The 26021-nt window shown below is 40.3% G+C and overlaps 2 protein-coding genes across 4 annotated transcripts; one reads left to right on the forward strand and one right to left on the reverse strand.

Moving 5' to 3' along the window:
* Positions 1-5: 5 nt before the first annotated feature.
* hoxa13a (homeobox A13a) lies at positions 6-25947 on the reverse strand. 3 transcript variants are annotated; one of them, XM_042435165.1, is made up of 3 exons: positions 25870-25934; positions 8621-9333; positions 6968-8067 (listed from the first exon to the last, which is right to left on the reverse strand). In XM_042435165.1, exons 2-3 carry the CDS (start codon positions 9279-9281, stop codon positions 7820-7822), a joined length of 909 nt encoding a protein of 302 aa, XP_042291099.1. In that variant the 5' UTR covers positions 9282-9333; positions 25870-25934; the 3' UTR covers positions 6968-7819. The 3 variants fall into 3 exon arrangements, 1 of the variants encoding a protein (XP_042291099.1); XR_006100145.1 differs by lacking the exons at positions 6968-8067; positions 8621-9333 and adding an exon at positions 6-123 and having other exon boundaries at positions 25870-25947; XR_006100146.1 differs by lacking the exons at positions 6968-8067; positions 8621-9333 and adding an exon at positions 6-123 and having other exon boundaries at positions 25866-25944.
* evx1 (even-skipped homeobox 1) lies at positions 19041-22897 on the forward strand. Its single transcript, XM_042435162.1, has 3 exons — positions 19041-19638; positions 20626-20861; positions 21335-22897. The coding sequence occupies exons 1-3, from the start codon at positions 19281-19283 to the stop codon at positions 21860-21862; spliced, it is 1122 nt and encodes a 373-aa protein (XP_042291096.1). The 5' UTR covers positions 19041-19280; the 3' UTR covers positions 21863-22897.
* Positions 25948-26021: the final 74 nt, after the last annotated feature.

Genomic DNA, 26021 nt, shown 5'->3' on the forward strand with positions numbered 1-26021 from the left:
ATGCAGGAACACTGACCAACTCCACGGTCAACGGGAGCACCTCTGTCAAACCAGTGGAGACTCACAATGCTGGATTAGCCTGCAGAGGGTATCATGGGAAACAAGGCGTGAAGACGAGCGGACCTGCATGGACAAAAGGACATAAACTGGACTTTAGTGGGGGGAATAAATGAAATTTCACAAAGAAAGACATTTAAAAATAGAAAGAAAAAAAACACTGCTGAGACAGAGTTTCAACTTAATGGTAAAAGAACCCAACAAGTAAAACATATTGCGTCAGAAAACCCTCATGTCTTAATTGCACATTTGCGACAGAGGATTAGGATAAAAATCAGAATATTATAATTCGCACTTCTCTTATTATCCCAGCCCTGTCACCAGGCGTGTCCGTATGCACAAAAATGAAAATTCAACTAGTTTTAATAAAGAATAGAGAAGGATTGAGCTTGATGAATAGTGGAATTCGTATTATTTAAATGTTGGCCTCCGATATTTAAGTATACTCCTCCTCTGGATGCGTCTTTATGCTTTGATGAAAAAGTGCTTATCATTCGTTCAGCATTTTAACTGCATTTTATTTTAGATGTGATTTCCTATTAAAAAAGATAAAATAGAATAATAACAGTCGCTTATGTTGAGAATTTTGGAAAATGTTAAATCAAACATGCGCAAAGCGCCCAATCTATATTAATTGGAAAATTTGCAATTAGGGCGACATTAGAATCACCCGAATCAGGGTTTTCATGTCTTTTTGATTTTACTGAATGTGAAATTTTTTGTTAAACGCCATAGACACAGAATATAGTCTGCGTCAACTACTACATGTCATAAATCTAATATATTCTGACTCGCGATCAACTAATTTGTTGGATTGAAGGACTAAATTCAACGGAAACGTCGCCACTGAGTTTGTTTCTTTCTTTTGCCTTTTACGCAAACCATATATTATATATACAATCACACTCGTTTTACATTTTTTGGATCCAAGCTCAAAAATTGATAAGAGAATCTCACGATTGCGCCAATTTGTTCTAATCACAGATATCTTCAGTGATCCAGGTCCCCATAGATTCAGGTCACTATACAATGACCGTTTCCGCTAACTCGTCAGAGAAAATCTCAGATGTCAGTCAAATCTATAGTTTACTTTACCTGAAATACACCCAAACATGTTCAATTAAAAAGGTGTTAGCCTCTAAACGCGTTCATTACGGATCTAAAAGATCGCCATGTAATTTCAGATGATCGTTTCGACTAGATACGAATGTGACGCATCAGCAGCGTTTTTAAAACATTTTCTGTGACACTATCATATTTACTGTTACTTTTAAATATGCAAACCCTTTAGAGAATCAACATTTCAAGAAAAAAAACAGCTGCAGGTCATGTGCTGCCTAACAGACAAAGGTTTGTTACATAGAGAGACATTTAAATTTTCTGAAAATTTAGATTTTTTTTCTATGACTTTGAATAACGTGCAGTATGAATTTGTATTGAGGGAATAAGATTAATTTTATGCCTACGCAACAAAAGAAGACACGCGAAGCAAGCAAATCCTCTGCTTTTATTCTAACGCAGATGGACTCGCTCTGGATCCTTCTTATAAAAAACACACCTACTATGTACAGCCATCATATATGAGCACAGTAAATTATCTGGCATTTATATTTCAAACCAAATGAGCTGATGTGCGGGGGTATCAGGACAGGAAAATACCGTCTGTTGGAGAATAAGGAGCCGACTGGGACATGGAGGAGGCTTTCACATAATCTCGGTCAAGTGCTTCTATTTGACCGCTGCCACGGGCTTGGATCAGTTTATGTCTGTTGAGGTCTTTGTGGTGTATTACGAGATTATCCTCCAAACTCCAGCTCTCGAGCTTGACCAGAGCTACTGTATATTATTCAGTGATTGAAGGTTGCGGGCCGCTCTTTCATTACGCACAGACACAGCGAAGGTCAATGTAAAGAGCATAGCCTAGTGTTGGCCCTGTCTGTGTCCAACCACGTCTGACAGGCAGCAGAGAGACTTACCGGGCTGCTTATTGCTTATGTGCTCTATTACACATATTCATTGGTCCGAAAACCACACAAGGCATCAATTTATCCAATAAAACCAGACTAGATTCAATATCAAACTATGTATAGTCTATAGAGAGGCTATAAAGATAGTATAAAATGTTTGGTTTTTTAATTAATTTGACGAAAACAGACGATTACGACCTCTTTTGGTGGTTTCTTTAAAAGTCACTTCCCTATTGATGTAACAAGGAGCTGAAGAGTAAAAAAAAAAAAAAAAAAAATAGAAAAAGAAAAAAGGCGCATTCTTTAACATATGTTACTTGAAAGCGCACTTAAACAGACAATCGTTTCCTTCACTTTTCCACTTGCGTTTAAAGTAAATGTAAGTGATTCATGAAGGTACAGATAATCTAAAGTGTTTTGCAATAAAGAGGAGGTTAATTGAACATTTTTTGAGCACTGAAATTAACTGTAATTCACTCTTTTGCCTTAGTGTGGCAGCAGAACTCAATTCTTGCACACTGCCGCGTCTTCCTGCCACAGTCAAAGATGGCTCATGTGAGGAGAGAGGAATAGGCGGAGCGTTCCGCTGTGAGCTTTGGATCGTCACGTTATGTCTCCGGCTGGAGGCGGGAGTTGCAGGTTTGTTTTGGTCCTCAGCGAGCCAATGGGACGCCGCCGTGCTTCTTCGCAGCCAATAAACTGCTCCTCTCTTCATGGCACAGGGGTAAACTTCCGCTCACGGTTTCGTCTCTTCCGGGATGTCTCCAGGATGTACTGAGCAGTGAGACATCGCACTTTTTCTCTCATCTCTGAGCTTATTGTGTAACGCGTGCGCGCTCCGCCGTGCTTACGTCAGAGGACGTGAGAGCTCGGCGACGCTGGCATGCCGTGCTCGCGGACGTACCGTCTCATATTTCTCCTGCTGCTGGCCAGCTGGCAGCGTGCGCCATGTCATAAGCACAAGCTAAACACTTAGAGGCTACAATCCAGCCTTCAGTCATGAGTTTAAAATTGGATTAATGTTTGTTCACTGAATATTTGTTGTTTTTACAAAACTATTAAAAATATTCTAATTACTTGTAAGTAAGCTATGAATAGGAAATAAAATTCATATTAATTACGCCATAGTCTATTTAAAAATGATTTGAAATGTTGAAAGACACCCATTAAATATTATATACTTTAAAGATAAACATAATTACATTTGTTACAAGTTAAGTTGGAAAATCTAGCCATAAGGCTTACAACTTACAAGGACAGCAGCATTAATTACCACAGCTACCAAAATAACAACTATTAGGTCTAATACTTCTTCTTAATAATAACAATGATTTTATTGTTTATTGGCAATGTCAGGATTAATAAACGTTCTTGAATTATCTAAGCATTTTTGAACGGAGAGTACACGCAGTAAACTATCTTTGTCTTTTAGTCAGTCAAGCTATTTATACTGAGTCTTCATAGCGTATTATATGCAACACGTTCCCAGTTTGCAAAAAATGAAAACAAGCTGGATACATACAGTACCAGTGAAAGGTTTGGACACACGTTCTTATTCAAGTGAATGGGGAAGGTGTGTCCAAACTTTGACCTGGTGCTGTACACCTTGTGTATGAGTGTAACCAGCAGGCCTGTGCCTTATTGCTTTATATTATTGACAGAAGACAATCTGTGAAGCTCATATAAAAACAATAACAACAAATGAGTGAAACTGTTAGTTACATCATCAGTAAGTCACATGGGCGTAGATATAAAGGCGTTGCTGGGTTGTCCTCAACAATAGCCTATTTTTCCGATCTCAAACAATCTAGCAGCTTTAACTCCCCGTAATGTTAACAGTGAGATTTATGCAGAGTTGCCAGGTTGGTGTGTTTGCTGAAAAAAAAAAAAAAAACATAAAATAAAAATAAAAAACAGTGCGTTATTATAATAAAAAAGTGAAAGAGCAGGATATGGGGGATACTCGAACTGATGATCTGGCAACCCCCAACTTGAAGCTGTACGCATTGTTGACTAGCAGCAGCCCGGCAGCAGCAGTAGTAGTGGAGCCGGTGAGGCAGAGAGTCTGAAGCGGTTAGTATTTATAGTTTAAACGTCACAGAACTGAAAACGACTTCAGTGGACAAAACTAAGGTCATTTGATGTTACATTTAATTTCAGGCGTTAGGTGTTGTTAGCTAATTTGTGATTATTCCTCAGACATGCTGTTCAATTTAAAAAAAAAAAAAAAAAAAAAAAAAAAAACTTTATTACTGTTAGTGAAAATTCCTCCCAAAAGCAAATTACGACATCTGGTCCTTTTTAAAGAAGAACCAAAGTGTCAGTAAGAGTTGAGCTTAGTTAATAACAATGTTCTGCAATCAATCCAAACATTAATCTTTGAAATTAGTGGGAGAAATATTTACTATTTAACGCCATCTCTCCCCTTTTCCATGAGCAGAGTTATTATCGCATGTGTGTCATTAAGATATCAACATTATTTATAAGCCAAATTAGCCACAGCCTGTCCAACTCATTTGCTTGTGACTATCAGGCATCATTTTATTATCAAAATCCTGTCCGCAGCAGCGCAGAGACGTACACAGACAGGTGAGCTCTGATCTCACAGAGACAAGCAGACAGGTGAGCCGCAGTCACAGTTCAAGAGTTGAATGAAAAATAATACAAATAGAAGTTTTTTGAGATGATTTAGAGATATGTTTGAGCATCACTGTGGTTCTGGTATGAAACTATTGAGTTGTGTCGCCCAAATCCACAAACTGAAAGAAGGACAGGATATCAGATGAGGTTTGAAAACCTTACAGCAGCGAGTTACACAGCAGCACATTACCTACAGGTTTATATACATTTATTTTATTGTAACATTCCTTGTGAGTCTATGATATGTTATTTTTAAATATTAATTTTGGTCTCAGATTTATAGTTAAGTAGTCTATCAAGAAAAAAAATGTAAAAATCAGAAAAAAAATCATGATAAAAGTCTGGTTTCAGGTTATCAAATGCATATCCAGTAATGTAAACATTTTGCAGAGTCAGCCTCTTTATGTGTGTGTGTGTGTGTGTGTGTACGCACATGTGCCTAAGAAAGAGAAAAGTGATAGAGAGCAAGTGCATACACACACACACAATTATTTTGGCCGTTCGACAAAAAAATGTCCCCAGCAAACTTAAAGCCCGTAAGTCATCCTAACAGGTGTGAAAGCTCGAGGAGCTGAGGCTCTAAATAAGAAGGGGTTTGGTTTCATGCCTGACATTTGACTTGTTGAATCATATTCATGGTTTCAGCCAAACCACGCATACCGGGATGATGGGGTTTTGGCTGCAGTTGCAGTCACAACCGCACTTATAGTCACTCAAAACGAAAATCTTTTAGACCACCAATTGAATATTCACAATCTGCTACCAAGTTATTGTTGATGGTGAACGATGCGATGAACCGAGGTGGAGTAAATATTATTATAACAAGCAATTGTGTTTTTTGTTTGTTTGTTTTTAACACCACTGAACTGTCAGAAATTCAAATTCTCTTAAATAAAAAAAATAAAAAATATTTTCATGCATTTGTTTTTTCTTTTCTTTTATGACACATTTTCACGCAAAAACATTTCCGTGAATCATCTAGAAAATGCACCAAACGAGGGAAGAATTTCATTCAATTTCTTTTTTTAAAAAAAAAAATTAGTACTCAGCGCCCTAATTGCATATTTCGGCAGTTTATATATTTTAATTCTTGGCTGTGAATCATCTAATAATCACAGGAAGCGTACGGAAAATTTCTATAATCAAAGAGCTAACTGGGCTTCTAAATTTCGTTGCATATATTCTTAAATATCAAAAGGAAAAAAAGAAATAAGGCAGTTGAATTCACACGATCACATTATATTGTAGTTTGCAGAACAAAAACAGACTGATAAACGACGGCCTGCGCCATTTGAAACCATGTTAAATGTAATAAACATTTAGGGAGTCAAGATGAGCGAACACATTTGTCTTTTCTTTTATCAGAAAACATTAAAACAGAACAACTTAATACGTGGAAAACAGCTGCACCTCAGTAAACGCAACGTATAAATATTAGAGCGTTTATTACAGGGTTACATGTAGCCTATCGAAAGTCACCTGGAGCTATATGAATTTTACCCTAAACATATTATGGATTTTTTTTAAGCACTAAGAAATACATTTGGAGAGAAAAAAAAAAACACAAATTCACCTCAATGCCCTTCAAGATTGAATGTACTTTAAATAATTTTGAGCTGTAAATGTTTGCTTTCGCTGTACAGCCGCAGTGACGGCGAGTCAGGAGGGACATTTGCAGTGTTATGTGTATGATTATTATTAAAATAAATGATGTTTCCCTTTTCTTTCCACCCGCGTGTTTTATTATCGTCACAGTAAAAGACACAAAATACTGACGTCATTGTATAGAATGAAATTGAAACTTGTATATTATTATTAATCATTACCATTATTGTTATTACCATCATTATCATTGTCATTATTATTAAGAAGGCTTTTGAGCTCTGTATTGGGATGTTTGACTCATAAGAATCCTCTTGAATTAGTCACGAACTCGTCGCTAGATGGCGATGTCAGACTATATTTCAGCGCACTCCAACCTCAACTGACTTATTTCCTCTTTTCCCAGAGGTCTACTGAACATTTCAAATATCTGAATTTTAGTAGAATTTCTATAGCTTATAACATATCTGGCTAAAGTAAACGACTGCAAACCCAGCAAAGCACTACACAACAGCTCCACTACACTGTTACAGAGACCTTATAAGTACTATTTTAAATTCCGTTGTGGCAAAATTAAAAAAGTAAAAAAATGGGAGATTCATTTTCTCCAAACTATATTGTGGTTGAATATATAACCATGGTCTCATACGATTTAAAAACAAGCCAATTTTCAAGATAACTTGGATAAAATTCAACCAAGTCCATATTTTATTGGGACGGACTTTAACACCGACATATTTAACTCACACACAAATAACCTGGATATCATGCCGGAATTGACTTTATATACACAACCACATGAATACGCATACATTATAAAAAGCTATGATTGATAAGAACACATAATCCCGGACGATTATCTAAGCATTATAATAAGAATTGCACCATGGACTGGATATGAATGACAACACGGATTCATATGATAAGACTAAACTTCATACAAGCTAAGCATGTGACTAGGTTTTAAAAAGGAAGGCAAGATAGATTAATATTTAACATTCCCAAGGTCCAAATCCGAAATACCGTCACTTCCTTTGAATCTTCGCGTTTATCACTCTCGTTAAACTTGCAGATAAAAAAAGGTGTAAGCTCGGTGGCGCACACCTCTCTGAGATGGGGTCAGTTTTCCTGCGTTGTGAGTGAGCAAAAGTCACACATACTGCAGCTATATATTTTCTCTTTTTTTTTCTCCCCCCACTTTACTCCGTAAACAGTAGGCTATTTAACAACAAGTGGCAGGAAATGGAGGGTCCAGCACTCATAGGCCTCAGAAAATTTTGTTCCAGATGCTCCGGGAAATCATTTGACAACATACAAATGAATCATTTTCAGTCAGGAAGGAGTTGTGATGTTCCAATCCATGAGTCCAAGTGTGTGTGTGTGTGTAAGTGTGTGTGTGTGTGTGTGTGTGTGTATGTGTGTGTGTGTGTGTGTAAGTGTGTGTGTGTGTGTGTAAGTGTGTGTAAGTGTGTGTGTGTGTAGGCCTAGTAGTTTATCTCCCATAGATGTTGTAGATATTGTCCGTAATAATAATAATAATAAAAAAAGAGGAACTAGCTAATGGTTTTCAATTTGTTGACAACTTTCTTCTCCTTTACGCGTCTGTTTTGAAACCATATTGTGACCTGTCTCTCAGACAGGTTGGTCTGGGCAGATATCCTCCTCCTTTTGTCCTTCGTGATAAATTTATTGGCGGCGTACTCGCGCTCGAGTTCCTTCAGTTGCACCTTCGTGTATGGCACGCGCTTCTTTCTTCCACGTCGATAAGAGCCGGACTCTCCTCCAGCATGGGACACTGCGTCTGAGAAAAAGAGAGAAAAGAAGCTGTAATAAACTTATTCAAGACAAGTGACTCAAAACTCACATTAACTGTCACATTTATACTTTTTCTCCTAATAAATGGAAATCTGTTCATAGCTGAGCCACACATTTTCACTTCATTCAAATAATAAAAAAGAAAATCAGATTTTTCAAGATTTGCTATGTAAAATAAAGCGTTAAATCCCTAAAACAAGGTGAAAATGCTAACTAGTCCGTGATAATGACAGTTGATTAACAAAAACATTTTTTTCTGGAAAGGAAACTTATAAAATCACTTAGGCGCATTGTTAGATTTTTGTTTTTCCACTTGTTGTGTAAACTAAACATTTTCACACTCACAGCTATAATTATTTGACTTTTTGTTATAACCAAATTATCAGACTGTTGTGTTATTAGATTTGCAGGCTGACAGAGTAAATTGTATTTCACACACTCATTCTGTACAATGTGTATCCTGTTGGCTATGTAGTAACACACTAACATGTCAAACAGCTCTGTCCTGTAAAGGCTGGACTCTGAGGGATGTATCCTACCTGGTATGGAGGACTTCCACATGTGCCCAGGCTGCGGCTGCTCCTTGGCGCAGTAAACCTGGCCGTTCCAGCCGTTGGCGGCGAGAGTCCATGGTTGGTAGCTCTCCATAGGCAGCAGGGACTCATGTCTGGCCTCTGACGGCGCACTGATAGTTGGCACCACAGGAACGTCCAGGTAACTGGGGACAGGTTGGTATGGGCCTGAAGGATAGGTCGGATAGAAAGCGAATTCCTTTGCCCGAGAGGTGAAGTCGTCGCCCGAGGCGGAGGTGTCCATGTATTTCTCTCCATACGCGGAGGGGGGCTGCGCTCCGCACGACTTTATACTGCTGTGATGCGACATTCTGCACGGGTAATAACCGCTACCGAAGTACCCATAAGGCAGGGACGCGCTGGATGAATTCTGTGCTGCAGAGCAGGGGCTGCACTGCTTCACTGGCTCTCCCATACCGGAGGTGGGCACGTCGCTGGACGAGTAAGCCGTACTGGGTGCCAGGGACGCGGGGTGCGCCATCAGATTCCTGCACTGGTTTGCAGCAAAGTTGCCACCAGCAAAACCCTCCATGTTCTTGCTCACTTCATCGGATCCGCCGCCGTTGTCGTAGAGGAACATCACCGACGGGTCGACCCAGCGAGGACGGAGGAGCAGTGACGTTGTCATAGCACGGCATCCAACATTGAAGCTTCTGGCTCTTTTTTAAAAAGCCCAGAGACTGAAAAAAGGAGATACTGGTTCCCAGAGTGTAAAGCCACTCTGACGCGCACAAGAGCGCCCAGGGTTGAGCCGCCATTGGCCCAGATCTTGACACGTGACCAGGCTATGCAAAGAGGACGGTAAACATCCCCCAGTACAGATAATTAAATGGAGAAAAATGCGGCGAAGTAAGGTGACCGTACCTTTCAAGGGATTTAGCTAATGTCGTGTCTACTTCAGTTCGATAAATGTGGTGCCTTAAAATAAAATAAAAAAGCAAGATACACATAAGAGTAGACAACACTATATCTAATTGATATGAGATCATGTTTCAGAACCTCAAATGTTCAAATCACAAAATATTGATTTAATATAACATCTTTTCATTTGTTAAGTCCAAATAAGAGTCGATTACCTAAAAACGGTCGACAGTTTCTAGAGACAGCTGTGATTCATCATCTACATATGACTTATACACAGCCTATGGCCTTTACGCACGCACACTGACCAGCCTTTGTCTTCGTGGTAACAGGAAATGGGTATTATTATATATATATTTACACAAAGGGATTCACATTTATAAAAACATAATGTTATGATAGGCCTATGCTGTTTGAATATGTTAGACATGGTCGAGAGGGAATTAACTACAATTCTGTCGCCTGCTGATGTATAGATACACTATGTACTATGTTATACTTGTGCATCCGTATTCTGTACTAAACAGCACAGTCAGCACGGGTAAAAGGAGGCAGAAGATACAGAACAGTATGACTTAACATATTTCATCATGAAAATATGCCTGCAAAACACAGTCAGAGACAAGGGCCTCCTTTAAAAATCTAGTTTCCAGTTTTAGCAACAACAAAAAAAATCGAATATAATGTCGTGGTTTTAAGTGAATATTCCAGATGCTCGACTTCCGACATGTTTACAATATGCAAAGACAGAACACAGCTCTTGGCTTGGCAGTGCGTAAGTGTTTTTACATAGGAGGTAGACGCGGCTGGAGGCCAAGGTCAAGTTGAAAGTTGCTGTCTAGCCATCCAGCCTGTCGGGCTATTCAGGCTTTGAAGGAACCGTCTGAGCTCTTGAAAAGAGCGGAAGAGGGGTGAGAATTCCTGTCCCAATGAAAGCTATTGGAGGACATTAAGTTTTACTATCATTTTGTTTTCTCCAGCGTTTATTATCACGAACTAGTCTGTGCCCGTTTCACTTGGGTGGTGGTATTTTTTGTATCCCTGCGTTGGAAATATAAAACGGAATGTTGCTGTTTTTTTATTTGCTGATCTTTTGGAGGTTGTTTTTTTGGTAAATACGTGTGAAAATGATGTGATCTCTGAAAAGGAGGGAAGGGATAGACACGTCGTGTGCGTGTGTGTGTATATGTGTGTACGTGTGTGTGTGTGTGTATGTGTGTGTGTGTCTGGTCTGCTGGTTCGTGTTTACGACCAGTGGCTCTTCGTCTATTCTGTGTTGGAGGAAATGGACCTGGTGGGGCTTTCACTGGGGTTTCAAAATCCAGCATGGGGTTTTTGGCCTTGTTATGTGTAATTGTGTCGGTATGCTGTCTGCTATTGGAAGATAAAAATAATAATAATAATAAAAAAAACAACCAAACAGACTCCGTCACTCAGGTGCGTAAAACACTGATGCAGACGTTTGGTTACCAGCCTATTAACATATAATGTTTATGCTAATTATTTTTAAAAAAAAGCTTGTTTGGTCTCATCTGTTTCATTTGATACATCAGAAGCTAAACTTCCACAGAGTAAACCTCAACACAACATTAACTTAAACAACACATACATTATTTAAAATTCCATTGAAATTAAAAAAGGCTTTCATATACAACAGGTAAAAACTACTAAAAACTACTGTGTCTGTTTAAAGCTGTACACGGGAATATTCAAAACTATTTTGAGTATTGTGTCTTGTAATGGAACCGAAAAAACAATACTGGGCCAAAAAACAAAAAAAGTGCCGCAAAGAGCAAACAGTGATGGACTAAGATTGTTTTACTTTACAAGAAGCAACATTCAAACGGGATGAGAGTTGTTTTAAAAAGGGAAAAATGTACTTTCTATTTTGTGTGCGGGGATAGTGCATCATTTCTATTGAATATAATGGAAGTATCGTGGGATTGCATTCGTTTTGTCTTCGCCATTTAAAGTCAGCTGAATTAGATGCCGCATTTGATCCAAATGATAGAATAAAATTATGGTTTTAATCAAATATTGAATGTCTACAATAAAATGTATATTGTAAACGATTATAAATGGATTGCTTTTTGAAATAATAGTCAACATACGCTTATACCACTTACTTTTTATACCAGGTGAGTTAATTGTGCACGATTAGAAAACACATTAGGCTTTTGTCAACCGTTTGGGTTCAAAATGTGAAATATCTCTTTCTGCTTTTGCATTATTAGGACTCCACTCGTTCAAGATGTATTTTTTTATCCTAAATTATGTCACATGTTCCATTTTTCTAGTTGACACTTCATCAAATCAAGCTTGATCATATACCATATTATTAATAAACTGAATTCACATATTTTTTGCATTTCTTTTGCAGTTTGCGGGGAAGAAAACTCAGCTAAAACATGAAGTGATTCATTCTGAACTATCACAGTAGTCTGGATGTGTCTTCATGTTATCATGCAAGAAACTTTAAGTAATGATATCATTCAGCAGCAACATGCAGGAACAACCCATGAGTCATGAAGTAACTGTACAATTCCTAACCTGTTACGCGTTTACTGCCCTGTGGCGTTTTCTTCAATGTAGGCAAATCCAGGTTCAATATAAACACTGTTTTATTGATGATTAATTGTTCCATACATTGTTCATGTCATGTTATATTTTATATATCTATTTTATATCTATCCGTACCTAGAGGCCATCGCATCAAGCCTTTTTGGTTTTGTTTAATATGTTTCACTGGAGTTGTTTTCATGCATGATTCCTTTATGTTTTATCCTGGCTTTTCATTCTTTGTCCAAGTCCTGCTCTCACAACAATGGCGCGTCCTCACCAAGGTGGCCGCCGGCGCGCGCATGTGGTCAGTCCAGACATGAGACATCCCAAAGTACAATGAACACCCAATTTACAGCAGGGGCACCCACAGTGTCCCGCCAAATAGACGCGCACTTCACCATGGACTTAAACATTACATCCCAGGAACCCTCGTGGAAGACACTTAACACTGAATTCTTATTAAACTATGTAGAAAATCAATGGAAACAGCTACAATCAGACTCAAGTATTATGAGAACTGTATTTTTTGCCAGTTGTAATGAGGATCACCAGGTAATCGTGAAATTATACTATTCCTGATTTTGATATGGACCCGCCTGATCCATCTGAAGGATCCCTGGAGGTTCCTTGGACTCCACTTAGGGAGCCACTGCTTGGCAGCAGAGCCTGGAGTTTTTTTTTTTTCTTCGAGGTCATTATCAAAGTCCAACCCCCTGTTTGTACTGGCATCCAAATTACACAGCGAGAGAGAGAAAGAGCACATTTATTCCTTAACGCCTGCAGCCTGGGTAAAGCAGGGAAATGTCTAGGCCATATAAAGTTATGCTCAGCAATAAATTTCTATCGTTAATAGCATAAATTGCGATATAAAAAAGCTTGCTAAGACGAAATGCATGCAGTCAGATTTCAGTCTTGCTGATGACATGTGTTTAAAGTAGACGGCTGTCAAAAACTTGTCAAAACATAACAGCCAATATGTTTTTGTGGTCAAAGCAGTGAACCACAGGGCGGTCACACACTTGACTTTTCCATATTTTCTGGTCGCCTGCGGTGTGATTATGAAGGATTGCATAAAAATAACAAGAAAAAACGACTTCTTTCTCGGACACACACACACACACTCTCTCTCTCACACACTCACTCTCACACACACACACACACACACACCCCAAGCCACCGAAAGGTCCACGGTTAATTGGAAAGCTTCACTCTAAAGGTGTTGGTGATGTGTGCTTTGAGTGACACTTTGGCTGTACATTTCCGTCTGTTTCAATTTCTCCAGCAGAAGTCTTAAATGTTGCGTTAACAGCCTACTAAAGTTATAGCCTGTAAGCTGCATGTGAAATCATTTATTGGCATACAGGAATCTCAGTAAATATAAAGGCCTGCCGTTCGTTTCACGGAAAGTGCAGCCGGTACTCAGTTCCACATCTGTTGTATTTTTGATTGTAGAGGCCACTGGATGTGTCTGATGGAGGAGATGCTCAGGAAATGCCATCATTCTGGCAGAGGTCTGTGCCAGTCTGAGTCTGGACTTTAACAAACAAATAACCAGGCAGTAAACACACTCACACATCCATACAGACACGAAAAAAAACAATTAAGCCCTCTACAATTCAATTGAAACTTAAGGTCCAATCATCGCAGAATCTGCTTTGCTGCTGCTATTACTGCTACTATTATTATTATTACTATGTATTACTGTTATTATTAATCATAATAATATCAGTATTATTATTATCATTATTATTATGTTGTATTATCATCTTCACTGTCATCAATGCGACTAAAAGAACCTGCTAAACTTCGGCCTTTTGACTTGTGCAACCTGCATTTTTAAAAAAAGAAAAGAAAAGAAAAGAAAAGAAAAAGAAAGAAAGAGAGCCAAAATAAATGAAATTATATATTTGACTCCACCCTCAGCAGCATCACAGTATCCACCTTCAAATACACCCAAAGCTGCAAAAAGGAAAAAAAAGAAAAGAAAAGAAAAAGAACGAAAAAACGAATGAAAGAGAATGGGACGCAACTTTATGCGTCAAATATTGCGCACAGTGGTTGAACATATTCACCTGTTACATTTTAGGTATTTTACCGTTATGGGCCTATTGGGGAGAAATAACGCGGCGCCGCTTGTTTGAACGTGAAGATTCTTCCGTCACTTTTAATTCAGCTTCTTTTTAAAATCTTGTCGGGCTAAACAAAACGAAAATAGTCGCAAAAGTCAAGTCAGCATCTGAGCAGTTCTAAAACATCAACCATTTGTCAGAAACATGTAAATGAATAAAACCGCTCTCATCAGTCTAAACGACGGAATTACAAACATTTTATAACATTGACACAATATTTTTGAACTAACTTGATTTTTTTTCATCCAGAATTAAACTAGATATCCATTTTAAAATATCGCCTAAATATTAAAATAATTTGATTTCATTACTTTAAAAAAGCATCATCAACTTCTTGGAAATGCAACCCATTGTTTTCATGGGTGGGTTGATATTTTTAATAGATAAAACATACATATGATTTATGTTTTGTGATTGGTCGTTTTTTATTTTATTTTAATACACGTTTCCTGAATTCTTGGAATGTGTGATTACAAGAATTCGGCTCAGGGTGTGTTCAAGATGCACACTTATTTTTTTCTCTCCAATAATGTTTGGAAAACCCTTCGTAGCTCTGTAATTCAACACATACAACTGAGAGAAATAACACCATTTTTACATTCGTAATTTCTACCTCCCGTATTTCATGAAATAGTGAAGTGCGTTGTGGGAAATACTGTAACATACACAGCACCAGTCAAAAGTTAGGACACACTTTCTCATTCATGTGAATGTGAGATATGTCCAAACTTTTGACTCGTACTGTAAGTCTGTATGAAAGATTGAAAAACAGCGATTCAGAAACAATCTGCTTAGTCCACTCTGCAGCTATCTGCAATGCAACACGCCTTCAATCTCATGCATATCAACTGGATGACAGACTGAATATATCTTTGCACGCACACTGCACACAACACAACAATATGAACCGCAATCATCACAAACCCGCTGAAATTACAGTTCGAAAAATATGAATAGAATTTTCAGCATCTACTTCTGGTCAGCCGCTTAATTGCTAGAAAAACATGAGAAATTTCTAGAGAAGAGATAAAGAAAACAAAGGGGACATAATCTCCCAATGGAACTGATGGCTGCAACACTCTAAAAATAACAAATCTATTTGCAACCAGGCGAACTTGTAAATATCAACTTTCTCAAAAAGATGCCAGAGACACACAAACCAGCCAGAAGAATAACATGCACTCTTGTGAAACGTCAGGGCTTTGCACCTGATGTGTTGCCTTGCTACCTTGCAGAATTGGTAGTAAGTCATACCCCATGATGCCCCCCACCTCCCCCTTTAATAGGGTAATACAGGCATGATCTCAGTGGCTTGCTAAACCCTTCGTCTAATAGCACGGGAGTTTTGCAGGATGGAGCAGGGAAGTAGCGATAAAAACGGGTCTTACAGCGCGGAGACTTCCAGCTGTATAGTCATCAGGACATGTTTCGCTCCAAGGTCAGCGAGTTAACTCTCTGGTAGCTGCGTCATCCTGTTTCAAGGCCAAGTTGAAGCAACGGAGACGGGAGGGGCCACGATAATGAGGGCTAGGCTATATTTTATTTTCTTCCAGGTTCAGTCTCCCCTTGTGCGAAACGCGGTGCATCTCAGCCAGCGGCACAGTGAACATCCAGCAACCCCATTCATGCGCTATTCTATCACATACTGAAACACTTTTTTTTGTGCTAAAAAGGCAAATATTCTGGCAGGTCTGCACTGCCATGGCCATGGATTGGATTACATGCGTACTGCGCAGGCTCCATGGTCAAGTTCAAGTTGGGCTGGCTAGTAAAACTGAGGGGCGCATTCTGCAGTGTCTGCCGCGGGGGGCGCTCCCCCTCTTTGATCTTTCCCTGCAAAACTAGACACTGAAGCAGAGCTATGACTGCAGTCCGGTTTTCTGTTCCTCTGCCTCTAGGAATTTGCAGGGGGTTTTTTTGGACTAAGATATGTTCTAAAGATTAACTAACTGGAATGCATAGAGTGGTTATTTCTTCGTCTAAATAGGTTCCACAATCATGAAACTCTCCAAAGCCTTCCGCTGTCCTCCATTATCTAAAACACATACAATATAAGTGACACTACTGTAAACCACCAAGGTCGTTTATCTGTTGCGCAAAAGCCTCTCCATGTGTTATCTCTGCTTGATCACAAGATCCCATCTGCCCTGGCCACGACCTATTGTATAACTCCTGTAAGCAGCAAAAACAATGGGATCTTTGCCGTCTTCCTGCGCTTCATGTTAGACTGCATGTTTACTCATCGTTATGATTCTGAAAGTAGAAGTAAGAGAGTCCAGCAAAAAGACTTATCTAAATCAACTCTTATCAACCCAGGTAAAATATATAGCCTCTATAATATTGGCTACACATAACATACAGATATAAAAGAAAACCTTTCTTAGTCACTGCATGGCTCATTTTAAAGTGACTGAGTTAACCATAAGTTACAAGAGGTGACTAACTTTTTACCTCGCTATCAAAAAGATAAATATGCATTCTCATTTCTGACTCAGGACTATATTTATGGTTCCTTTAGCTCCAGTCTGGGACATTCTTTTAGTTTGTGGTTCATTAACAGTCTGCAGTCTCTGATCTTTAACTCTGACCAGCGGCGCAAACTTCATACTCATGTGTTGAAGTAATTTAAATTGCAGGTCATAAAAATAAATAATAAAATAAATAAAATGAAACTTTTAATCAAGCATGTGAGGCCTGTAAACAGAGTGAGAAGTGACTTTTTATGACCACAAATTTATCTCTCACCATCAATATTTAGAGATGTGCTTCGCAAAACCACACTCAGATGTTATCACTTTAATCTTTTTCAAACTGCCAAAAGCAGCAACATCAAATCGTCAGAGACACAAAGAGAGAGAGGGAGAGAGATCTTTACTCTTTTTCTCCTCATCCTTTGCAGGCCAGATGAAAGAGTCGGGGGAGAAAGCCAAAGGAATTTCCCTCACTCCTCAGCTGGCTGACTGGCTGGCTGACTGGATGGCTGGGGGAGGGGACGGCCGCCTCTGGGGCCTTTTCCCTCTTTCAGACAGGCGAGGGCGCACAAGGACAGCGGAGGCTGCTGGAGCTCCACAGTCTGCAGCCTCCCTGACTCCACCTCTCTACACAACATCCTCGCCATGCAAATATACCGCCGTGCCCAGCTGCAGATCTTGAATCAGAACAAAAACGGGGGAGGGGGGGAATGCTGTTTCCAGAAGCGTCAGGTATGGTCAGGTCCCCTTAATATCATCTGCCACCACAGCCTGCAACCCTACTTAAACATATTAAATATCCAAGGACCAAGTTGAGCAATATCTCAAAGATGTTAACACCTGCAGGTCTCCAAACTATTAGCGCTAAGGTAAACACTCATCAATATTTTTTCTAACTATAGCTTTCAAATGGATTCTGCAAGGTAATTCTTAATAATATCTGATCTCAATTACAATAATGACACATTAAATTTAGACAAATTTAGACTTGTTTGGCTGTAAGAAGCCAATAGACATACCCAACTGACGCTGTGCGTACAGGTGTAGGTGGGAGTGAAGACGGATCAGCGCCATAAACTGACTGAACTTCATCACAAGCTGCAATTGTAATCACCTATTACATCCAGTGGACATTCTGTGCTCTTTACCATTAAAGCACCAAGCATATGATGAAACTAAATTTGCCACAACTGTGTTTAATCCATGGTCAGGTCCTTGTCCCCATAGTGAAGATATCTCTTCCCTGAGGCCAGGAAGTTAAAATGTGATATCATCATCCCAACCCCCGCGCCTAAAGGAAATGTAGGCACTTATTTGTAATTATACAACGTAATCGTGACTCTTCTTTTCATCACTGTTCAGTGACTTTTTACTGGAAACTGCCTATCTTACATCAAAGAAGAAAAAACAAAAAACGACCACCCCACAAGACTACAAAAAAACAACTCCTCTTGTTGAAGCATTGCAACAGCAACACATCGTATTATTATTTTCACTGTTTAAGTGTGTGTATGTGAGTCATCGTCATAATGAGAGATGGAGGTGGAGTGAGAGTTGATTTTTTTTTTTAATTCCTTGTCAATTGAATTAATTAATAGAATAAAATCGCCTATGTATCGGCTACATTTTATCATGTGTTTACAAAGAAAAAAGTAATAACTTACTTAAGAGGCACAAATAATAAATTAAGATTATTTTTTTTGACTAGGTCTTGTTCTTGTCCATGTTCTTGACTTTTAAGACTTCGTGTCAAATGGCCTCTTATCTAAACTCTGACCTCAAGACTTGACCTTTGAGGATTTTACTTGACTCCACTTAAGGTGAGGAGAGAGGCGCAAGAGACAGAGAGATGACAGACCAATGGGAAGTGGGGGGAAGTGGGGAGGAGGGGGGAGGTAAACAGCAAATAAGTAATTCATTTAGACTTCATCTTAATTCATTATTCAAGCAGAGTGGGGAAATGTATTATGATTTTTATCATAATTACATTTATTATAATTTATTGTGATTATTTTTGTCATGTTGAATTTTCTATTCTAAAGAATAGAAAATAAAAATGAGTTTTTTATTAAATGAAAACTGCAGCTTTTAGCCTTTAAATAAGAAATAAATATAAAATAAATTGCATATCTTGAATGTAGATAGAGAGAGATGGAGATAGATAGACAGACAGATAGATAGAGATACTCTGTTTCTTTTCATAGCTGCTTGTTGTGCCCTCTGACACCCCCACCTCCATCTCCACGCTACAATTGCGCCTTCTGTTTACCCATATCCAATCAATGCGTGTCGTCATCAGGGGGGGACCATCATGACGACTGGCCTATTAAGAATGACAGCTCTGGAGAAAGAGAGAGAGAGAGGGTAAATGGTGATCCCTCCCAGAGCTCCTTCTCCGCACTCTGGAGCGCTCTTCTCTCAGGGTCAGACCGGATTGCATCCCTTTCTTTTCCAGAAGCCTCTCCTTCTCCGTGAGACTCCAATCCCCCCACCCACCACCACCACACACATACACATACACACACCCCTCCAACCTGAAAATCATCGCCTTGGTTGACGGCTTGCACTCTCCCGCGAAGTCGAGGTTTTGAAGTCGTGCTTGTAATGGAAAGCAGAGAGGAGATGGTGATGCTGGCGGAGGGAGGTCAGCTTGGCAAGAGCGGTTCTAATTTGTCGGAAGGGAGCCCCATGCGAGAGTCGCAAGGGAAGCCGGGCCACAGGAGCTGTCTGAGCCCCGGAGCTGCGCCCTACTCCCGGGACAGGACGGAGGTGGTGGTGGAGGAGAGCGCACGGAGGAATATGTGCGCCGATATGAGGCCACTTGGCACGTCCTCCTCCGGAGAGAGGCACCGGACTGATCACCCCCATAAAGACGGCAGCAGCTCAGACACCGAGTCCGACTTCTACGAGGAAATTGATGTCAGCTGCACGCCTGAAAGCATGGACTACCCAACAGCTAAAGGTAGGTAGGCTGTGTTTGAGAGCAGCACTGCAGGTTTTTCTGTTATGGCATAGTTTTGCTATTGAAGTTGATCGAATGCCATCGGCTGGATTATGCCGGTCAAAAATGTCAGATGCAGCCATGACTGTTGAAAGACTGCATACATAGAAGCGTACGGTTACATCGAAAATTAAAATATGCACCCAGTAAAATACAGCAGCCTTCATAATAACGTAGAAATTAACTGCAGTCGGTGCAGCACAGCTGTTCTGTCAAGTGACCGGCGTGGCTGCAGACACGCGAAGGTGACACGCACAATCTAAGCATGCATTTTCCCCACTGAGTTTGACAATCACTTACTCGTATAGCAAACGTATATTTTACTGCATGAGGCGTGAGGAAGAATGCAGGATTTTATGGAAACCACAAGCACAAAAAAAATTGAGGGGAAAGCCACTAACAGGTATTTTCTGTGGTGTTTCTTTGGCATCTTTTGAGATGCAAAGATCCAGGACTGTATGCAGCAAATGTGTTACGTCCTACAGCGAAATCATGTGTGAAAATATGAATATAAATAATTTGCAGTTATTGTTTGCCTAAAATCAAAAGGATCGTACGTGGGGAAACGAATTACAGTAATACAGCCTAATTATTTATATGTGTGGTCAGGATTCAGCATCACATCGATATACTGTGCACTCATATTTTTATGAAATATTATCTTTTTCTAAAATATATATAAGTATGTAGTTTTTAGGTGTTCAAAAATAGACTAAAAGCAATGGTTGCATGTCAAGAGGGCCTTTAACAGTAAAGCAGTGCAGGCAGATTTATATTCAAAAAATAGCCTCCTTTAAAAGCAAACTCATTAAACGTGAATGAAAACGAATAAAAAAAATAAAAACACACAAAAGAGGTATTTTTGTTCCATGTCAATTATTGTGCTTTGTGAGTTTTTGACTGCATGCTAATTATAACTGATCAATTACTCTGCATGCTGATTAAAAGGTCGAGATGGGGATTCTCCGGGTCATCCGAGTGAGACTGGTGCTGACCCGGGTAAGGCCATCCCGGGTCAGGGTTCTCTGTCCTACTCAGCCGACCAAATTCGCCGGTACCGGACAGCATTCACCCGGGAGCAGATCGCACGGCTGGAGAAGGAATTTTACCGGGAGAACTATGTGTCCAGGCCGCGGAGATGTGAACTGGCAGCCGCCTTAAATCTGCCTGAAACCACCATCAAAGTAAGATTACTTGTTTGTAAAAGAGTGGAGCTGACTCAGGCCCTCTTATACAGGCTCACATTTTGTGAGCTCGTATTTAAAAACTGACTTGGAAAGGTTATTTTGTAAATAGATACAGAAAATAGGCTACAGGGAAAAACACATCATAAAGTAGGCCAGACAAGAATAGGCCATAACCAAATGTTGATATGAGCATAAAACCTGCAGACTGACCGTTTATTGGCAGGAGAGGCTTGGAAATGTTTTTTTTCAGATGGCATTAGAACAAGTATAAACTGTTATTGGTATGTTTATAGTAAAATTCATTTAATCCATCAAACAAAATAATATGAAAACAACTCCTCCTCCCAACCACACATTCGTACGTAAAAGCGGAAACTACTGTATGAGCCATGTCTGGTTTTGTTATTGTGATTCATCTGTTTGTAAGTGGGGTTTCTGTTAATATTTGACTCGGCCTGTCTCTGTCCCAGGTGTGGTTTCAGAACCGCAGGATGAAAGACAAGCGTCAGCGTCTCGCCATGACGTGGCCTCACCCTGCCGACCCGGCCTTCTACACCTACATGATGAGCCACGCTGCGGCCACAGGGAACTTGCCCTACCCCTTCCCGTCCCACCTGCCGCTACCTTATTACTCCCACCTAGGTGTCGGTGCTGGCTCGGCTCCGGCCGCCACCCCTTTCTCCAACCCCCTGCGGTCCCTCGACAGTTTCCGGATGCTGTCTCACCCCTACCAGAGGCCGGAACTCCTATGCGCCTTCAGACACCCCTCCTTGTACCCGGGTCCTACCCACGGGCTCGGTCCCGGAGGAAGCCCCTGCTCCTGTCTGGCCTGCCACTCCAGTCAATCCAACGGTATCTCATCCAGGCCTTCTGGCTCGGACTTCGCTTGCTCCCCAACCAGCAGGACTGATGCCTTTGTCACTTTCACGCCTTCAGTGCTAAGCAAATCCTCATCTGTGACATTAGACCAGAGGGAAGAAGTGCCTCTGACCAGATAAAACCAAAACCACCAACTCTTGTTCTATATTAGCCTTTACCATAAGCTTTTTAACCTAACATATTATATGATCAGGACTGAAACAGCATGAAGAGATAGCCTGTCAGCAGTGAAAGTCAGTGTAAACTTGGGGCAAGATAATTAGCTATGTGACGCACAAATGGAGCTCCCGTTACTGAAAAATAATCCCATTGCAGAGGCAGGACAGTGGGCTGAAATATGACGGCAAGGACACAAAACCACATTTGATTTTTAGAAGATTAATCTGATGTGAGGGGAGAGAGAGAGAGAAAGAGGGAGAAATATCCAGAGAAACGTTTAAATCTCTGTGATGGATGGCGTTAAGGCTTTTATCATTATTTGTCGTCTCTTTACGCGTCCAAAACGACCTACATGTATTGTTAGTTACGCGAGAATGATGCTTTCCATCTCTCTTTTTAACAAGGGGATTTGTTAACAGACTGCGGCCGGTCTCATTAGCTATAAGCAGCTCTCCACACCGGGGCCCTCACGGCGGCCCCGGGCCGAAATGTGCAGATGCTAGTGAAATTAGTAAGTGATGTATATGTACGACCCGGTGAATTTTGAGTGTTGAATTAATGATAATACCAGGAAGGGATCGTTGCTGCCAAAAGGTAACAAGGCGCCAGGGGAACGGATTACAGCCCGCTGCTCACGGTTTTGACGAGGGGGGGGAGAGAAGAAGAAGGACCCAGAAGAGGATGGAGAGAGCCAGAGAGAGGACAATCAAAATGAAAAAAAAAGAATGAAACATTTTTAAGCCCATCAAACACTTCTCCCTCTGCGACATAAGAGCCAGTTCTTAAATCTGATGAAAATGTGATTAATATATACCTATATTTTAAAAATATTTTTCTCGCTTTGCACCGCTACAGTGGCACCAGTTTAGTGGCATTTCATGGAGAAAGCGGACTAACAAGTGACTGATTATGTTTGTCTGTTTTTTTAAATACATTTTTTTAGTTGGTTGTTTTCTTTTTGTGGGTTTATTTTTTGGCTGGGATGTCCTCAACGTCTAATTTGCAATAAACACTGTCAAAGAATCAATGGAGTGTTTGTCTTCTAAACACCTTTATGGTTTATTTAAATTGCCAACAGCCCAAATGAGGATTCATAAAATCTAAATGTTAGTACTTATCCGAGACGAAGAGTAAAAAAAAAAAAAAAAAAAACTATTTTGTTTCCTTCAGATCATATTATTTCGTTTTGCACAAGTTGGCCATTATTTCCACACTCACAATCGGTCTGCCACCTCCTCCCACCCCCCTCCGATAATAACACTAATTTTGTTCTCAAGTGGTCGATGTCAAAACACTAGAATGTGCCCCCCTCCCCTCCCCATATCTCCTGATGGGATCGCTAGATTGACCGTGACAGTTAAGTGGTCCCCGGGCTCCGTTAACGCCACTCATATTTTCTCTCCGACCACTTAATAGACACGACAGAATTAGTTGTCTGAAGATATTGGAAATGCAAAGAGATCGATGGTTCAGTGGCCCGCCACCAATCAGCGGGATCTTAATTGGCCGCATTTGACCGGGGCTGCGCAAATTAAAAGAGTTTTCTGAGCTTAATAGGATTGGCGAGATACTGCGGCCCGCAGAGAGACGTACAAATCACATTTTAAAAAAGGGGATTTTTACGTCGTAGATGGGATAGATCAGAAGTTATTGCAGTAATGTGCGGAGAAATAGCTGGCATTTAGCCTGAGCCTTAAAGTCCACCTGGAAAAAAAATAGTGGCCACCTAATTGCTGCTATAATCTAACAAGCATATCTGTTTTTTTAACGAAAGCATTTTCAAAAGTACTTATTTTTACATGTGATACTGTCACCCAGCCTCTATACTAACGAATAAACTTAAAGCACATTAATCTTTGCAAGTTATCCCCGCAATGAACACAAATTGCCTGCTAAACATGGAAACCAGGCAGCGAAAATGTCTTATAAAGTAGGGTTTCATCCTCCTCTGATGCGTTCTGAGGTAAAAGGTTCATCCTAATCAGACAGTGCTGCACCCATTCACACTGCACCGATGAGTCCCCCCCCCCCCCCCCCCCCCCCCCCCCCTCTCCCATCCGCGCCCTCCAGTACACGCGTTTGATTGATGGCCTTATTAACTGGAGTTCTTGTAAGTGTGACCGAGCTGATTAAAATGCATATGTTTGGAATAATACACCGTTTAAGCCGCCCGGGTCGGGGCGAAACCACAAGGCAGATTTATGTAAACTATCAGCCGGTGTCTTTAAGCCTGATAGGGACACGGGTCATGCAGGAAAGTGGCTTTGGTTTGTGCATAATAAAATCACACCATAAAATAAAGATGAACAGATCAGTCTAGCTGAATATTCAAAAGGAGCAGTCTGTCCAAAACCCTGGTTTCATAGCGGGTTGTTTTTAAAAGTCTGGAAAGCTTGGAGCGGTTTGTTGTTGTTTTTTTTAATTTTATTTTAGCCTATTTGGTTAGACAGCAGCAGCAGCACTATACGATCATCTACTAAACCCGCGTCACACTGCCAGAATGACACAAGTGAGGCAAATTACAACCACATTTACCCAGCGACGCATATGGATCATCCCCATCTCTCCTCACTGCATACGGCTGAATCCTCTGCGGCCTAATCCAGCATCAACATGCCATTTAATCGCTGGAAGATTGCGTATGACTGAGCTTCAAGATATGATGGGCTCATAGATTTCGCACATAACAGCAATTACATCAGCCTTATAAGATCCTATTAGTGAGAATTGGCTCAGAGCTCCCCCAGCTCCCACAACTAGCACAAAGCATTTTGATAAGGGCGGTGCAGTGCAGCTGTCCACCGACAGCAATTTCAAAAAAAAAAAAAAACACCAAATGGATCTGTGGCTGCTGCTGCTGTTTAAATTGGATTACATCCTAATTTACAGGCCCTTGTCGTAACGCAAGGGGCTGGCGGAGGCGTGGACGGACCAATCACACAGTAATGATGATGAATGGGAGATTAATGCGCATACAAGCAAGACAATTTAAGCCTTCATCTGTTTAAATAGGCTTCCAATATCATTTGGAAACGGAGGTCACGTTAAATCAATCGGGGGACGCGTGAAAGTCGTTTTCGGCGGCGTCTTTATCAACATTATTTACGGTGCACCGGAGACAGCTATATGCAGCAGGAAAATGGCCCTGCTGCTACGTGCTTATGTGACACACAAGAGAAACAAAAACAGAGCACGATGGATTCAGGATATATTAAGATCCTCTTAAATCCTCGCATTTGGTTGTAAGAGGTTTCTCAGGGTTTCTGTGCACATTTGTGATAAAAATGACCCTTCCTGACTGTAAGTCAACATCTCCAGACCAAATAAACTCATAGGCTAACGTTGTCTCGTGGGGAGGCGTATAAATAGCAAGCCGTTTTAAGGACATTTTGCTTGTCATGTATTAGCACTTTAAGCTTTTCGCGTGTTATTCATACGCCATTTAGTGACACCAGACTGCTTTTTTTAAACAGGAGTTATGTGTAATATGACAGAGCTCGTTGGAAGAAGGGTCAGAATTACAAAGTAGTGACAAAAATGTTACATACAGAGAAATTTGAGGCACATTCGTGTAATGTGAACAAAAAAACTCAGCAAATCTGATTTAGGCCTATCGTGGGCTACATTTGTTAGGCCTATGGGAATTTTCTCCTACTTTAGCAAACTGCATTCAGAGCAGATGCATCAGGTTTGGACTGTGCTTTTTCTTTACTTCACAATAATCTTTCACAGTTTGTGAGCTATCCAAAACCATTAAAGTCGTTCAAATGTCCATTTATCTAAAACTGACTTTGACAACACTAACAGTTCATTTAGGCTAGTAGTCTGCAGGCCTACCCCCAAAACTCACGAGCGCCAGGAAAATTGCCATAAGTAAACTTATTTGAGTGCAGGCCTATTGATGTAAAGTGGGACAAACAAAAAGAAGACAAACATATGCTTAATAAAAAGTGTTATGCTTACTTACACATGCTGAGGTTGTCGAATTGTCCAACGACGGCTGCAACTCCCCATGACATCAACTGAAACGCGCCAAACAAATGTATCATTAAAGAACCCGGAAATGGACTTCCTGTTTTTTAAGATTCCCGCGCGCAGGTAACTGGAAAATACCATTTC

This window comes from Thunnus maccoyii, chromosome 15 (genome assembly GCF_910596095.1).
Source record: "Thunnus maccoyii chromosome 15, fThuMac1.1, whole genome shotgun sequence".
Lineage (NCBI taxonomy): Eukaryota > Metazoa > Chordata > Actinopteri > Scombriformes > Scombridae > Thunnus > Thunnus maccoyii.

What these genes read in the sequence shown, in the direction of transcription:
- hoxa13a (XM_042435165.1), bottom strand. Translation starts at nt 9,281, where the DNA reads ATGACAACGTCACTGCTCCTCCGTCCTCGCTGGGTCGACCCGTCGGTG. An exon ending in GTGGAAGTCCTCCATACCAG is followed by an intron (nt 8,068 to 8,620) that starts GTAGGATACATC and finishes TCTTTTTCTCAG; the next exon opens with ACGCAGTGTCCCATGCTGGA.
- evx1 (XM_042435162.1), top strand. Translation starts at nt 19,281, where the DNA reads ATGGAAAGCAGAGAGGAGATGGTGATGCTGGCGGAGGGAGGTCAGCTT. An exon ending in GGACTACCCAACAGCTAAAG is followed by an intron (nt 19,639 to 20,625) that starts GTAGGTAGGCTG and finishes GCTGATTAAAAG; the next exon opens with GTCGAGATGGGGATTCTCCG. An exon ending in TGCCTGAAACCACCATCAAA is followed by an intron (nt 20,862 to 21,334) that starts GTAAGATTACTT and finishes TCTCTGTCCCAG; the next exon opens with GTGTGGTTTCAGAACCGCAG.